This window comes from Letharia columbiana (genome assembly GCF_014066305.1).
Source record: "Letharia columbiana isolate WasteWater2 chromosome Unknown Sc0000032_s0, whole genome shotgun sequence".
NCBI classification, from domain to species: Eukaryota; Fungi; Ascomycota; class Lecanoromycetes; order Lecanorales; family Parmeliaceae; genus Letharia; species Letharia columbiana.
In genome coordinates, this window is record NW_023501075.1 from 412,127 (window position 1) to 427,984 (window position 15,858).

Consider the following 15,858-nt stretch of genomic DNA (forward strand, 5'->3'; position numbering starts at 1 on the left):
CATACCTCAGTGTTGCAACTGCTGCCCAGATCTTCAAGAGCCAGCTTCCATATGTGTATGTGGGGAGAAACTTGGCTGATGCCATCGACCGTGCCAGTAAGCTCGAGCGTTGGACCCAATCGAGCGCAAGGTATACGAATCTGTGAGCGATGCAAGGATGCCAACCTCATGACGCAGCGATTGCCTCTCTGACAGGGGAAAGATGGAGATTGGTGGAGTCTTGTAATTGCGTACTGGTTGGATATCAACGAAACTCGAATGGACATGATCGTTGAGGGGACTGAAATTGATGGCAAGAGGTCCTTAAGTGGAACAGTACTTGGAAAGAAGACCTCTGCAGCTGTCGCCAAGGAGACGGGGAGTCAGGTTCTGCCGATGAAGTAAGAACCAAGACCCTCCTCATCGATAGACGCGAAGAGCACGTTCGTGTTGGCCAAGCGGACGGGATACAGTCTCGGAGTCTGGAGATATTTGATAGCTTCAATACCGCGAACAACATTTGGAAAAAACTTGTGTCACATGGTGGAGGTCAATCGTTTTCCTTGATGGCTCTTTGGTTGCATCCAGAAATTGACGCATGGTCCACGCCAGATGTCGATGCGGGTATGATACTTTGACTCCACTCGCCAGATTCCATGCAAACTTTGATGCTGTTGCACAGAACCCTGACGATGATGGACTTATCCAGCCGGCTTCAAGGATTAGTCGAATACCATCCCCAGGCATCTTTCGTTTCTTACAAGGGGTGTTGCTAGCACAACACCGCATCGAAGGGATTTTCCTGGAGTCACTTGCCAAGTACAGTAACGTTGAGGTCCAACGCAATGTAGAGCCAACAAGTATTACCCACAAACCTAGCGGACCTGAGAATCAGAGCGCGTACCCAGTCACGGTCAGAATCGCGCAGGTAGGAACAGAGACATTATCGTATCCAGTCGCAAAGCCTACCAGCAACGGAGCGGTAGAGGTCGATGGCCAGAACCAAAAGAGGAAGCTCAATTTTATCCATGAGGAGCCAGCAACGAAGGAGGTCATGAGGCCAATGATCAGCCGCGATGGCGTACATAGCTGGACAAGATCGCAGGATGCGGATTGAGGACACAAAGTTCCGAAACTCATATCAAGAGTCAGCCGCATCTTGCAACAAATACACCGCTCGGCCAGCACTTCCTGAGTTTTGCGGTCATCAACCACTGCGATGCACGATCTTGGCACTTTGGCGAACTGCTCAAAGCCGGCGACCTCTTCGCCGTCGTGCTATTTGCTGGTGGTGTCTCCAAGACCGATCAAATTCATAGGGTACATAAATCCGCCGCAGTACTGGCTAATGTGGTCATTCCATTGGTACAATATCACATCAGCGGTGGCGGCCAGCAGGCAATATACGACGTCGCTGACATCCTGACTATTCATTCAGCGCCCGGGCAGCAGGTTGAATACTCCCAGAACTGTTACGCCCCTTCTATGAGGAGCTTGGTAGTCACATATTGCGTATGTATCGCTCCAAGGTGTCCTTCATCTTGAAGGACAATCAAGGGTCCCCACTTTGATTTGAGTTCGGGGAAGCCTCGGCAAGTCTTTCTCGTAATCTACTCGTATCCACTAGGATTTACAATCTCCAAAATTTAATTCTTATAATTTACCACTCCACCTAACACAATATTAAAAACTAGGAAAAAATAAAAAAGAACGTAAAATATAATTATTGAAGAATTAAGAACTATTATAATCGAGTAAATTAATAAAGTTATATAATAGTATATTAATATATAATCGTCGAAGTTTATTACGCTATTATATAAATTTATTATTATTACCTCGATTTTAAAAGTTCTTAAAACTATAAAAATCGCATTTTATATTCTCTTAGAATTTTTGGGTTTTTTATTATGATGTCGTGGATTAGAGACTGCAAATCCTAGTGAATACGAGTAAACGAGTTGGAACAGCATGGTTAGACTTGCCGTTGCCAAGCAAATAACGAGTCATCATCAACACACGTCCATCCATCATCATCATCATCATCATCATCATCATCATCATTATCCTCATCACCAAGAAGATGGGTACTGTAATATGACTCTTGGGATGTCTGTAAAGACTGAGGAGGCAGTGGCCATGAAACTGGTGATGCTAGTAACCGCTCCAGAAGCACTGGCAAGAAAACTTCTACCGAAAATCCAACAGTAGTAAATGGGGCGGTTGCAGCATAAACCCTGCAAGACCAGGCCAAACATGCAAGCCATCGTTGCATCCCGCTGCACCTACAACGCCCTCACTCTCATGCCCCTCATACAACATAGCCGACGCTAAAAGGATGGGGAAGTGCAAATGTAACCGGCGCAGACCGCGCGTATCTTCGAATCCGTCAAAATGTCTCCTCTTTCATCTTCAGTATATGTTGTAACCTGCGACGGTTGGGCGCATCGCATTCTCTCGGTGCTCTGTTTATATATACGGTATTTCTGCGCTGTCGTTGCTAATCTTCCGTTGTGAATTGCTGCGACCATGGCCACCAGGGCTTATCGCATTGCGCAACCGTACTAATTTCTGTCTGTCGATCCCGGTCAGTACACGCGGACCATTACAATGATTTCGTCTCGCAATCGTATCGTTACTCTTATGCTTCTCTCCCTGGCTGCCAGCACTCTTCTTGTGCATCTCTACTTTAGGACCAGTACCGCGCCACCACAAGATAGTGTTGCCCCTAAAGGAAGCAAACAACAAGACCCATGCCGACAGAGGTTAGGCCGTCTAAAAGATCTGAATGTCAAATTTCCTATCAAATACGCTCGGCGCGATATCAAAATCAAGCCCCGATTGGGAGCGCAACGTCCTTCTGTCACCAATGTCGATGAACCACTGTTCCCGAAGCTACAGATCGTTGACCCAGGGAAAGATCCTATGTTAGAACATTGCATGCCGCCTTTGTCGTTGGAAGTCTCTCCCTTTCCCAAAAAGGAGTCAGTTGATGCCTCGCATGTATTGTTCGGCATGTCCACACTCCTCAGCCGTCTCGAGGATTCTATACCATTTCTCGAGCGCTGGCTGGCGCACACTGGTGCCAACTTGTTCGTCATTGTTGTCAACTCAGAAGAGGACCGAAAACCGGATAAGAAGAAGATGTCCAAGCTGCAATCACACATGCGTGATCTCGGCATCAAGACTACGCTCGTTGGACCGCTGGATGAACAAGACGATATGCCACTGCGGTACTTTTCTCTAGTCAAACTATTGTATAGCAAACGCGACAAGGGAACTCAGTGGATTGGGATTGTGGACGATGACACCTTTTTCCCTTCAATGCACTCTCTGATCAACACGCTCGGCAACTACGACTCCAGACTGCAGCAATATGTCGGCGGCATTTCAGAAGAATGGTGGTCCGTCGTTCTCTACGGCCTCATGGCCTTTGGCGGTGCTGGTCTCTTCCTCTCCCTCCCAATGGCTGCGATGATCGATTCCGAGTACCAGGCCTGCAGGGAACAATCCAGTTCCGGCGCGGGGGATATGCGCATTCAGGAGTGTATCCAGTGGCATAGCCATGTCAAATTGACGCCTATCCCTGGCCTTCACCAAATGGATATGGGCGGTGACCTCTCGGGAGTTTACGAAAGCGGATGGAGGCCGCTTTCTCTGCATCACTGGAAGGCGGATTGGTGGGATGACCAGCGCCGGGAGAATTGGGTCCCACTCGACGTCATGCATCTCGTCGCCGATGTCTGCGGGGAATGTTTCCTGCAGCGATGGCATTTTGGCGAGGATACAGTCCTCAGTAATGGCTACTCTATCGCTACATACGCGAAAGGAATTACCAAAGAGGAGCTGCAGAAACCAGAGCATACGTGGCTGGGACCCAGACCGGTACCGGATACGTTCAACCCTGGTTACGTTCATTCGATTGGAACGATAAGGGAGCCGCTGAAGCTTGAGGAGGAGAAGATTCAGTATATGTTTTTGGATGCCCAGGTGGTTGATGGGGGCGTGAGGCAGTATTATCTTCACAAGGGATTGGGGGATGAATTGGATACGCTGGTTGAGTTGTTTTGGAGTGGGAAGGCGGAGAGGGTCTGATGATACGATATATTAGTACTGATGCAGGCTTTACGCTCGGCAATAGGATTCTGCCTTCGAGCCTGCCTCGGGAGGTTGTCTATGTGGGGAGCTTCTGGCCCGGATCCTAAGAATGCCATCGGCTTCAAGACATCCGTAACGGCCTCCGCTGGGAGGTGTTGGAGATGAGGAGTGGTCGCGCCTGGAAGAGCGCGAGGGTTTCTGCAGCTGGGGAGATGAGTGAAGAGGAAGTCGTGTTCGAAGATACAGATGCTCATCATTTTGTATGAGAAGAACTCGTGTGGTGCGGCGTTCTTGAACCTGGTTGGTAAACCTCAATTTGCGCCTGGGTATGTTCCCCACGGCGCCAACAGCGAATCTTACTTCGGGTACTATGTACGTATAGAATAGGCGCATTGCCCCATATACTGTACGCTAGGATTCCGGTTGACCTGCAGATGATCCCTTCCTCGATTACAAGAACTTATCTCTAAGATACTGACAACGCTCAAGCTGGGATACTCGAGTCAGTGCTAGATGACATGGCTACGACCTGTTTGGTGTTTTCGTTCGGTACAAGCCAGCAGCAAGAATAATACTCCCGCTGCATTCCTACACTCGACGCCGCCGCTTCCGAGGAATCCAGAGGACGTCATTACTTTGCCGGCGGGTTTGTGTACCAGTATCGGCCAGTCGAATATCTGCTAAGATCGGTTGGAATCCGGAGCCGAGGAAAAAGAAAAATGCGGTTGCGGGGATGTTTGCCTCACGACCGACTCTGCTGCACGGGCCGATTTCTGGGGTAAGGGAAAATTTAGATGACAATTCATGCGTGCAATTCTGCTTTAGTATTCTGTTGATACTGGGCTGGCCTCGTCTAGATGGTTTTTGAACCATTCGACCATGCTCTGTACAGTCGGTATTGCCTGAACCCGGTCTTCACCAGCTTATTCTCGCAATAGCTGGCTTCCACACAATGTGTATAGCCCCCAGGCTGTGCAGAGTGCGAAGGGGCTCCAGTAACCGACTCGGGCGAGGACTCATAGGCTTTGGTATCAGTATTTTGTCCGTCGCTGGCATCGTTGTCGTCCGCTGGTGCGTCGTCTTCGGTGGCTTCATTTTGGTTGATGTTCGCTTTCGGTGACTCTCCCTTTGTGTCTGCTTCGTCTTTGGTAGTAGTCTCTTCTTTGTTCTCGATATCGCCTTGGTTTTCGGTGCATACCCCTCCTTCAGTAGTGCTTGCGTCCATGCCATGACTGATCTCCATTGCGATATCTAGTTCTGATAGTGGTGGGATCGGAGACCATGTGTCACGAGACAGATACTGCGTCAACAATGCCCAGCAGAATCTCGGCAGATCATCGCCGGCAACAACGAAGCCATTTTCGAAGTAGGGTGACTCAGATTCAGCGGCGTATGCATCATCGATAACACCTATAGTGGTAGTCCTCGTATTCCCACAGCAGGACAATCTCCATCACATGTCGTATAAATTTCTTTGCGGTGTCATTTGCTGCCAGAACGGGTAAGGCATGACCTTCCCCTAGATTCTCGAACACATTGGCTGATAGAATTGGTCCACAGGAATTGGTGCGGATCAACAGTCCCGTTGTATAAGACTTGACTAGCCTCACGCTCTATCTTTCTATTGGTACGGGGGATCGAAGGGTGGAATTTGTATCTATGATCCTCCTGCGGAGAGTCCTAAATGGCTGAGTCAGTCAGGTCTCAAGACATCAAGCACAATGAGTTACGTGCTACGTCAGGCTCTTTGATGACAACCTTACGTGTACTTTCCTGAGAGTAGGTGCCGATATATAGTGTCCCAAAGTTCCCGCGGCAAAAATCAGGAACGGGATTGACATCGGGACCAGAGGCAGGGTAGCAGGTTGTTTTGAGCGTCGGGTAATATCATCTGGACAGACCGCAGCCCAGTACTCCTCCCATTCATCCATGTTGCAATCGTCAACTAAGTGGCGTTGAGGGTATTGGAAATCAGGTTGCAGGAGACGTGGTACAGGTTGGAAGGTTGCAAGGTTGAAGTAGGATTGGGATCCAAAACCTTGGCAACGCTAGGATACATCCCTTCGGCTGGCAGTTTTGCGACCTTGGCCTGGGGGTAAATTTCTACTGAGAGTAGGCTTGGTACGCCTGCCAGATTGCCTGCCGAAGGGATGAAGCACATTAAGTGACAAGGAGAATCTGCAGTTCTTCAGAATATATGGCTAATTGAAGATGTTTGCTGAGAATTGTAGTCAAGAGTTGGTCTCATAGGCTTGTTTGTGGGAATCTGTTTGCCAGTCTTCGGGTTTGTGGCCCTTAATGCGATCTGTACCTGGGTTGCTACGACCTCGTCGTCGTGCGTTGTGCCGAGTGACCGCGGTTCCAATAGCTGATCTTGATCAAGGGTTGCCCATGCCGCTTGACTTCGGGGAACAGAGCCGCGGGTCATATCGAGTTTGGATTCTTGGGAGTGGGAATGCAAGTCCTCCTCTACAGGAGAACTTGCTTTTCTGAAACACCGACCCAAATCACAATAATATCACTATTCTTTTTGTTTCCACACCCATTCCGGGATATACGATTCGCGTTTGAGAATCTCAATGTCTGACTCGGGATCCAGGCGATCGGCCATATTCATCAAATCGTGTATATCCTGTCCTTTGCCAACTCCAGCTCTCTCTTCTCCAATCGCTGCATGAGCAAGCTACTGTCCGGCTCGTATCGCAGCCCTCTGTTCAACGTCCTAACGGCGTCCTGAAGATGGTGACACCGACAGACCCTGTCATGACCACCCATACGGTCCCGCTCTTCCAGGATTTGGTATGCCAAGTGGAAGACCATGGCAATATCGTGCTCTCCTGCAGGCATATTTCCATTGTCTCGTTGCCGGTAAACGAACTTCTGGCTATCCTTGATGTCATTGGTCGGCAGTGTGAACGTCTTTTTGGCCCAGCTTCTTCTCGCTAAATTCGATATGCTCGTATGCGTTCCAGATGGTGCATCTGGCGTACGGCCCCGCCATGATCTCCGTTTCGACATCTCCTCTGTACAGGCTTATAGCATCATCCAGCTCGTTGAGCGCGTTTCCAAGTTCCGAGATGGACGTGGCAAAGTCTCCGCAGTCATTTTTGCTGATAGCTTCCTTAAAGCAGGTGAACACATGGTCAAAGGGCTCTTGGTTCTTTGGCAGATTTCTGCTGGTGTCGGCAATCACTTCGGCTTTGTCTTTTTCGGGAATCGATCCTATGATCTGCAGATTATTCGTGCTGTGCAGCCGACGGAATGGCTCAAGTAGCCTGCGCACTCGACAACTCTTAGTGGCGATCGTGTTATTCATGCTAGCGGAGTTCTTTATGCGCGCGTGTTCGGGACTCTCTTAGTTTTTCTTACCTGCTGCATCGAAGTCAAACTTCCTGGGATGCCTCTATCCAGAAACCGCAGACTTCTGCAGAACGCAGGAAGCTCATCGCAGGTGATAACGAAGCGAGGTTTTCGACGGTCGCTGAGCAGTCCGCATTCAGACAGTAATTCAGTCCTCATGGCATGACGTTGGCTTTTTCTGTGCTTCTGCGCCTTGTGCGAGAACTGACCTCCAATCACCGAGATCCAAATTCGAAATTAGGTCTTTGTCACAGCTGATGTGAATGAAGAGGTTGTTCTTTTAGAAAGTCTGACTGGCTTCATTGTGGATTTGCCGATTGGTGTAGAGGATGGAGGTGTGGAGATGGTATGTACAGGCGCATCTCAGAGGAACCTGAAGGTAACCAGTCACAGCTGAAGGAGAGAATTGGGGATCACGATAGTCCTTACAGAGCGCCGCTGCTGATACTCATGTTTGTTGTATACTTTGTTGACAGCAGGGAGGTGTACACTTGATCTCGCAATTCCCGGGGCAATCGCAGATAATTGGCAGGCTTTTCGTTAATCAGAGGTGCTAATGGCTTGAGATATGGTATCGAGCCTGGAGACATGGTAAACTCTGTAAACTCACCTTGCTCAGGCGTTTTTTAGCTACTCGAGCTAGGCATAAGGGAAATAGTAAGGTAAGGGTGTCTGGAGCGTAGGGCTACGGCTATAGCTGTGAATGATTGAACAGCTATATAGGTGAGAAGACAGTAGATATATAAAGAACACAGAGAAACACATGCAGGTGGGCATGGACCAGTTTAGGTACCCAAACATGCTTGGAAATCAGCCCCATATTTCCACGTCATGCAGGAGGGGATCCAGTAGAAAGTAGGTGGAATCAGGGGCTAGACCACATCCCGAATATGAGAGTGTATCATCAGCAGCAGCAAATAGCCGAAATACGAAGTGTGAGATTATCATCAGAATTCCAACACTCGACAACGGATCCGATGGCTGTTAGAACCGCTATGGGTACCACAATTTTAGACGCGGCAGCGGCAGATCCTCGTATCTTTTTCCAGAAGTAATCTGGTCATGGACGAGTGAACCGATGGATTCTGGGACTAGACACCGGTTTCCCAAAAGGCGACAGAGCCTTACATGCGACATAGCCTTACATGCGACATAAGAAAGCTGCTGGAGAACATGACGTTACTCCCTGTCTTCGTCGCTCTCCTCCGGGCCGAGTCTGTATTGCTTCATCTGACGTTGGCTGCCTTTTATAGTCAGATCATAGAATTTGCCACCGATCCTCTTTCCGTAGGTGGGCCCGAATGGCCCGACTTTGACAGCTTGGGCTTTGGAGTATGCACGGAGCTATCGGCAGGGTCAGCGGAAATGTTGTGAAAAGGGAAGGCCATACTTGGGAAGGCCGTACTTCGGTAGCCCAATCCCAGTGCGTCCATGATCTCTCCACGCCGGCTTTGAGGCTCTCCAACGTAATGACCCCAACCCATGGCTTACTCTCATAGCTTTTCGCTGCATTCTCAAGACCTTCGCGACGTGTGCCAATTTCTGGCCTCGGCGTCCCGTCTTCATCGGGCGTGGCATCATCCTCACCTTCTCTAATTTCGCTAACGATGTGGTTGATGCTGATCATATAAGGTTTGATCTCATGCTCGTCAGCTCGCTCCAGCACTGTTGCTTTCCATCCGTCCTCATTTGCCACGCACATCTCTTTCATATCATGCACGAAGTTCAGGAAGTGCCCGAGTATCAAGGCGATGTTTCGGATATCCGAGTTTTCGGATTTGAAGAGGCTATTCTTGATGAGGATGTCGATGGCCGTCAGAAGTGCGGTACCGAAGAGCATCACGCGTTTTGCATTTCCCTCCGAGTCATCGATTCCTGAAGCATGTGCTGAGTATGTGCGATCGAGTCCCACGGCCGAATCACTCACCATACCACTGTTCAAGACCTGCTGGTCTATTCAAGAACAGCGCCATTCCTTCTATGATTGACCAAATGGCCCAGATGTCCTTGGTTTTCTTCTTCACCTCCTTGTTGAAAGCCAGGAACTATCGACGTCAATGATTGTGTCACCGTTGTAGTAGATACGTATAGTACGAACCATGTTCTCCATCACTTCGCAGGTTCCGTAGCCACTCCAATCACTGAAGATATGCATCCTGAAATTGTCTTGGTCCCGTTGGTATTGCTCCAGTCCCCAGTCCTTGTGCAATTCGAATCCTTTCTTTGTGACGATCCATGTCTCTGCAGGGTTGGCATCTGCGTATCGGCCACACATGCAACTCTTGTCCCACCCACACCTCTTGCCTCTGACATGACATAGACACATCCAAGTCTTTCCATCCGCGTCTCCAGGAACCTTGGCTTCTTTATTTTTCGAGGGCGTCTGTTGCTTCGAGGCAGGAGATTTTGCAGTGGAGGAGACCTAGCGTAAGGTGTCAGCTAGATTCAGCGGACATGTGTGAGATTACTTGCAGCAGGTTCATTCTCATCTGCTGTCGGCTGAATCGCGTCGTTTTCCTTTGACCTCGCCTTTCCAGTGGAAGTTCTCTTCGATGCAGGTGCAACCTCAGCATTGGCGTCTGTCTCTGCTAGAGTCCGTTTCGAACGTGCCATGATGATTCACGATGCTCTTCGAAGTGATTGAAGATGGAGTGATACAAGTTTTGGACAGGAAAGATCGAGATGTCGGAGACGCGTGACGGCATATCCGAGCGCCAAAGCACGTGATAATGTCTTGGCGTGCAGCTCCTTAGGCAAAGAAGAAATGCGTGCTGCTTTATCCAGCATAAAACCTAATGAATCCCTCAATCAATCAAACCATCACCAATTCTGACATATAGTTAAATAGCAATAAATTTTTGTGTGTCGTCGGTGGTGTGGTGTAATGGTAGCACGTAACGTTGTGGTCAATTTACTTGCGCACGACAAACCCGTTCCGATCCCGGTTCGATTCCGGGCACCGCCAAATCGGAGACTTCAAAAGCTGGTTCAAGCCCAGTTATGAGGGTTTTTTTTGTTTTGTTTTCTCCTTTTAAGAGCTGAACTACATATACATATTTGGTCGACCTGGGCACTGTATGTATGGATTAGGTGGATCAAGATGGGTAGGACGCGAAAGAGTAAGCAATATTGTGGCCGTGGGGCCGTTTGCCTGTCGGATAAGGTTTACAAATGATTTACTGAGACGCTCTCACGCTCTCCATCTACTGGCGACCACTAATCTCCAAATTCGTTGCTTGAAGCACAACATCCGTCAACCTCGCCAACGGATGCTTCGCCATTCCTCTATCCCCCTTAATAAACAGTTCCTTGATCCAACCAATCCCTTTATCCCACCAAAAGTGTCTTTCTGGCCTTAATCCCTCTCTCTCCAAATCCTCTCGACCAATCGTCCCCATCAATATATCCAACATCTCCGGCCAGCCTTCCGGCATCGGATGTCTCGAAAACGTCACATTGGTGCCACAGCGCGCACAAAAAGTCCTCGTAACTCCCACGGAGGGCTTGTAGTACCGGAGGACAGAATCGGTCGGCGGCTCGAAAACACTGCTTGGTTTGAACACTACAGCAGCGTGCACCCAGTTCCTCTTTGCATCATCATTTGGCAGCTCGATGTGAGTCTTCTCGAGTGACGGGAGGGGAGATGAGCGTGGTAGGAGCGAGATGCGGACGAATTAAGTGGGCATACATGCGCCAGCTAGGACGAGAGCGCCCGTGGCGCGCCGGCAGTCGTTGCAGTGGCATAGCGCGAGGAAAGGTAGCTGAATTGTTTCCTCCGACTAGGTTGGCTTGGTCGGTTTATTTTAGGGGGTGTAATGGAATAGTTCTTAAGATTTGGAGGTTGCCATGGGCGTTCTGAGGCTACCAGGATGTTGATTTCGTAGCGGATGGCGCGGCAGTTGCAACCCCCGTGGATAGTTAGAGGGGTAGCTGGGTGTGGCATCGTCCAGGACAGTGGAGACTCAGATGGACTATCCTGAGACTTGATGGACACTTCTTGGGGTTGGGGGGACTCTGTTACGAGGGACGACTCGTCTCTCAAGTTCTGCAATGGTTAGTAACCTAGATCGAAGAGCATATGTAAGACTGCTGGTGACAGGAAATCGACAGGTACAGTGTATTCAAGATGTCCATGTCATAGTCATTGGCTCCAGCTTTCTCTGTGGCGCTCATGACGCGGTCAAACTAGTATTCCGAGGGCTGCAAAAGGACCAATTGGGAGCTAAGAACACGGCCCTCGAAGCCAAGCAATAGGCTGGGGGCATTTCTACCCATGCCGGCTCCAAAAGGCAGAGCTTGTCCATTGATTGAAGGACTGTCGAGTCGGAGTCAAGGTGAAGGACTCGCTGATATTCCGACTGGTTGAAAGCGAGGAGTCTTGTGTAACACTCAGCCCAGGTTGCTGCTTCTGCCCTTAGTGTTCTGGCACGTCTTACTCTTTTAGTAGCTTACGATCATGGATTATCCTCCACTGGACTTCTATAGGCTTCAAAATGACGCTGTACTCATCTCGCGCCTTCCTCAGGAGCCGTGCTTCGATACTGTCATTCTCAAGGGAGAAGAAACCTGACGGGTACATCATCAAACGGTCGGGCTTGCAACCAAGACGGTACAGGCTCTCAAAGAGCATGACCGAGTTGCAAAGATAAGGCAGGTTCGTGACATATTGGACGTATGCGAATTGTGACCAATCAGTATCCTTCCAAACCTTGCGGCCTGAATCTTCATGCTCGCTTGAACCTTGGTGTCCGGGCCAGCGGACTGGTTTTATGCTATCGGGTCGTGTTTCACCCGGTAAAACTTCCGGTGCGAGCAATAGTAGCAACGTGATAAAAACGACGGAACCAAAGCCAACAATATAGAAGTGTCTGGACTGCATCATCACTCGTTTTCTGGTAGAAGCCGCACAATAATTCGAGACAGGGCGACCGAGGAGCTCGAAAAAGGTGAGAATCGCACCAACAAAGCTTTTACGAAGTGTAGTTGATGCATCCGTCCAAACGTTCTCTGCAAAGGTTTTTTCGTGGACAAAAAATTATGAACATTATTCTGAACCACAACTCTCTTGGGCAGCGTTCGACTGGCGGAAGCAGAAAAAGGTCGGCAGGATGTTGTTCCGCTGTTCCAAAAAAACGGGATATGAAGGTTGAAATATCGTTGCGGGTGCTCCAGAAATGGATGGCGCGAGAGTGATCTATCCTCCTGCTTGACAGCCGCTACATCGACAGCGTGTTGTTCTGCTATTCCAACATGTCAAGTTCGGAAACTTGACTCGACAATGGTCCGCTTTTACATGGGATCACTTGTCAAATCTAGCTCTCAAACTCTCCGACGTAAGAAAAATTAAGAGAAAAAGGAAAGCAATTTGACAACATATACTGTGAGCCAAATCACGAAATCCCCGGAGCAAAGAGATTGTCTACAAGTATCTGCTTCCAAACAAATGTTAGGAACATGCCTCCGGTGCGAATGAAAGCGGACGCAGGGATAAAATGTCAGTTGCTAAGTTCCGCACTGAGATGATAGTCAAATAGTTGGGAAAAGTCGTTGCAAGCAATGTCAGATTGTCGACGGTGTCAACGGAGGGATCGGGGAGATGAAGTATGATCTAATACGCCTAAGCTCAGCGATGTCCTCTGGACGCGGGATGCGTCCGTTAAGACAGTGGGCAAGATACACATGTGGCATACTAGGTGCAGTCCTACTGACGGCTGCCGTCTCCGACCCTCCTATGACTGGTCCTGTCCTCTCCGCTCTCGCAGTACCCCCCATCATCCAGCCGATTGCCACCTGGCAGGACAGAGTCACTGAGTGATTTTCAGTTGCCTCACAAACCCCAGACCGGCCGGATTGCTCCCGAACCGAAACGCGCCACAGCTCTCACTCTCCAAATGGTTGACCAATCCGCTAAGCGCAGTGTACTCCCTCTTGCACCGCGGGCAATGATAGATAGGTCGCTCGTGTACGGGACTGGCGAGATGTCGGTCTAAGCTCGATAGCTGGTTGAATCCTTTGGTGCAGAAGTAGCACCGGTAGAATGACCCGTCCCACGAAGCTTGGCTTGCGATATCGGTAGTTGCGGCACCTGCATCATACCATCCAATCTGTTTCATGGTGAAGATGTGGCTTGGGTCAACCTCGCGGCAATATTGGTTGATCTTCTCGCGTGTGATGCCGGATGTGCAGTTCCCTGACTCTAGGTGCAGACAGACGCCGGTCAGATTGGTGAACTTGTTTGTACACCAGGGACATTTGACATTCTTTCCGACATGTACCGATGACTTGAGGTGCTGGTGGCAATCTTGTCAGATGAAGAAACTTTCTGTGGACTGGAAGAAATACCTGGTTCAGGTTGTTCGGACTCTGAAATGATCGCTGGCAACCGTAGCAGTAATTGGGGGGATGCTCTTCGTCAATGTGTTCTTGGAGCCCGTTCCTGGTGCTGAATATGCAGGTGCAGTCTTCACATTGATACCAGTGTTTTTTCTGCTCATGCTTCAAGCGAAGCTTGCCGTCATGGGTGGGCCATCGAGCGAAGCACCAGCGGCATTCAATTTCGTTTGCATGCGCGTAGCTATTGTCGAGGTGTTGCCGAAGACTCTTCGCTTCGAATGAACGGCCACAGCATTCATACATTGTAGGCGATATCTGAAGTTAAGGAGTAGTCGGCTGTGACTGAGTTGACAATGGTGGAATGATGTTGAAGATAGAAGTGTTCTTTTCCCGGTGGTGCGCTAGTGTCTTGGCCAGGCTTAGCGCTCGACAATGTTAACACCTTCGCTGTCTATGTTATTTGTAGTGTGAGATGAACGATAGAAAGTAGAACGATCTATCGGGACCACGATCTTTTTGGATTGCTATTTATCAACAAAGCAATGCACAAACAAACAAACAAACAAGGTATTAGGCTCCTGGCGGATTTTTGCAGAGAAGGAAAGCACTAGGCACGTCCATCAATACAAGGATGCAGGCTGTGGCCATCATGGGGCAAGAGCGGAGAGGTCCCTCAACACAGACAAAAGAGTGACTGCCACAGGGGCCGTCGGCTTTGAAAGAGGGAGTGTAGTTCACGCTGCGGTGAATGGTGGCATCTTCTGCGAGAGATGATCAAAGAGATCCGGCTCCTAGGGTTATTGACTATGTGACATACTGATTAAGTGATGTCGTTGACGAGGACTTTGCTGGAAAAGGAGAATTATCGAGTTTCGCGGTTTTGATGAAAGATGTCGAGGAAAGGAGAGACATAGACATTGGAGGTCAGGTCAGCTCATGCTGCTTGTCCAAAGCGATAGAATCTCATGTAAGAAAGTCGATGCAGACATTCAAAAATTGGGACGGCGCAAGTGGGAGTAATCTATCCGTTTGTGGCTCCATAGGGCGCAACTTTCACCACCGCCACATTCGGAGATTCGCAACAGGCTTGACAGCGTCAGAGAAGGACGACAGGGAGAACAGAAGATAGAGAACAGAACACGGTCAAACCGCGAGTTCCCAGGACTGCCGCGAGCAACGTTGCTCCCGGCAGCCAAGGCCGAGCTCGAAACGAACGAGCTCGGTCGTAGCCTCCTCAACTTTTAATGCGTTCGTCGTTGCATGCTACTCCTCGGGAAAGCATTGCCCTGAGGACTAGTTGCCTCGATGCTTCGGGGGCTCGATGTCTTATTATTAAGTTGTGAAGGAGAAAGATTTGAAGGAAAGGTATTGAAAGACGCGGTTATCACGGCTCAGCCTTCCTGCAGCTAATGAGCATGGTACGTCCCATTGATGAGCTTACGCATAGCCTGGTTTAGAGTCTTGCCGCATTCACGCCGAGGAACGCTGCAATGTCACTTTCTTGGAACTTCGATGCCACGGCCAACGCTCGATATTTCGTCTTTGCTATAGCGCTAAGACGTCCAATGAGGAGCTGGATCTTGTAACGGACTGACCGTACCAGTGTATTCCGAAACCGTCTGCAATCATAGACACATTACACTGAGCCGGTCTCCTCGCATTTGGTATACTTTGTCTAGTTCGGACATAAGTCAAGACATAAGTCGTTTTCTTTCTATGCATTCAGTGCATGCAAGATTTTTTTTGTTCGGTATATTGGCACGGGCCAGCAGCAATCATGCTCCTTCGCCAGTCCCAGCTTGACTGTTAACCATACTCCTATTCCAAGTGTACGATTTCTCCTTGCCACGGGAGCTGCCGCTTCTGTCATTACCTTTCTAAGTCCAACCGAAACTTCTGCGTTCGTTGGAACTTCAAGCAGCTCCGTCTCATCATTGTCTCCAGTGTCGTCTAGAGCTCTCAGTCGGCAGGGCTACCTTATACGGCCAAGTCGGCATCGGATTAGGCGTCTCTTTCGGCATCATGCTTTGTGCGATCGTTGGACTCCCCCTATTCCGCTACCATCGATCTAAGACTTCGCGGGCTGGC

At 49.4% G+C, this 15,858-nt stretch overlaps 7 protein-coding genes and 1 non-coding gene across 8 annotated transcripts; 3 read left to right on the top strand and 5 right to left on the bottom strand.

Moving 5' to 3' along the window:
• Positions 1–51: 51 nt before the first annotated feature.
• HO173_008582 (uncharacterized protein) lies at positions 52–1,524 on the top strand (the record flags this gene model as incomplete). The annotated part of the gene is made up of 5 exons (XM_037310480.1): positions 52–55; positions 102–142; positions 196–380; positions 592–1,060; positions 1,132–1,524. 5 exons carry the CDS (start codon positions 52–54, stop codon positions 1,522–1,524), a joined length of 1,092 nt encoding a protein of 363 aa, XP_037162713.1.
• A 1,065-nt stretch (positions 1,525–2,589) lies between these two features.
• On the top strand, positions 2,590–4,074 carry HO173_008583 (uncharacterized protein; the record flags this gene model as incomplete). The annotated part of the gene is made up of 1 exon (XM_037310481.1): positions 2,590–4,074. One exon carries the CDS (start codon positions 2,590–2,592, stop codon positions 4,072–4,074), a length of 1,485 nt encoding a protein of 494 aa, XP_037162714.1.
• An 856-nt stretch (positions 4,075–4,930) lies between these two features.
• HO173_008584 (uncharacterized protein) lies at positions 4,931–6,505 on the bottom strand (the record flags this gene model as incomplete). The annotated part of the gene is made up of 3 exons (XM_037310482.1): positions 4,931–5,525; positions 5,591–5,757; positions 6,389–6,505. The coding sequence occupies 3 exons, from the start codon at positions 6,503–6,505 to the stop codon at positions 4,931–4,933; spliced, it is 879 nt and encodes a 292-aa protein (XP_037162715.1).
• A 188-nt stretch (positions 6,506–6,693) lies between these two features.
• Positions 6,694–6,924, bottom strand: HO173_008585 (uncharacterized protein; the record flags this gene model as incomplete). Its single annotated transcript, XM_037310483.1, has 1 exon — positions 6,694–6,924. The coding sequence occupies one exon, from the start codon at positions 6,922–6,924 to the stop codon at positions 6,694–6,696; it is 231 nt and encodes a 76-aa protein (XP_037162716.1).
• Positions 6,925–6,973: 49 nt separating this feature from the next.
• Positions 6,974–8,027, bottom strand: HO173_008586 (uncharacterized protein; the record flags this gene model as incomplete). The annotated part of the gene is made up of 2 exons (XM_037310484.1): positions 6,974–7,352; positions 7,867–8,027. The coding sequence occupies 2 exons, from the start codon at positions 8,025–8,027 to the stop codon at positions 6,974–6,976; spliced, it is 540 nt and encodes a 179-aa protein (XP_037162717.1).
• Positions 8,028–8,616: 589 nt separating this feature from the next.
• Positions 8,617–10,050, bottom strand: HO173_008587 (uncharacterized protein; the record flags this gene model as incomplete). The annotated part of the gene is made up of 5 exons (XM_037310485.1): positions 8,617–8,781; positions 8,843–9,312; positions 9,365–9,482; positions 9,536–9,859; positions 9,910–10,050. The coding sequence occupies 5 exons, from the start codon at positions 10,048–10,050 to the stop codon at positions 8,617–8,619; spliced, it is 1,218 nt and encodes a 405-aa protein (XP_037162718.1).
• Positions 10,051–10,307: 257 nt separating this feature from the next.
• HO173_008588 lies at positions 10,308–10,402 on the top strand. Its single transcript has one exon. It is a non-coding gene; the product is annotated as a tRNA-His (tRNA).
• Positions 10,403–13,241: 2,839 nt separating this feature from the next.
• HO173_008589 (uncharacterized protein) lies at positions 13,242–14,073 on the bottom strand (the record flags this gene model as incomplete). Its single annotated transcript, XM_037310486.1, has 2 exons — positions 13,242–13,727; positions 13,780–14,073. 2 exons carry the CDS (start codon positions 14,071–14,073, stop codon positions 13,242–13,244), a joined length of 780 nt encoding a protein of 259 aa, XP_037162719.1.
• Positions 14,074–15,858: the final 1,785 nt, after the last annotated feature.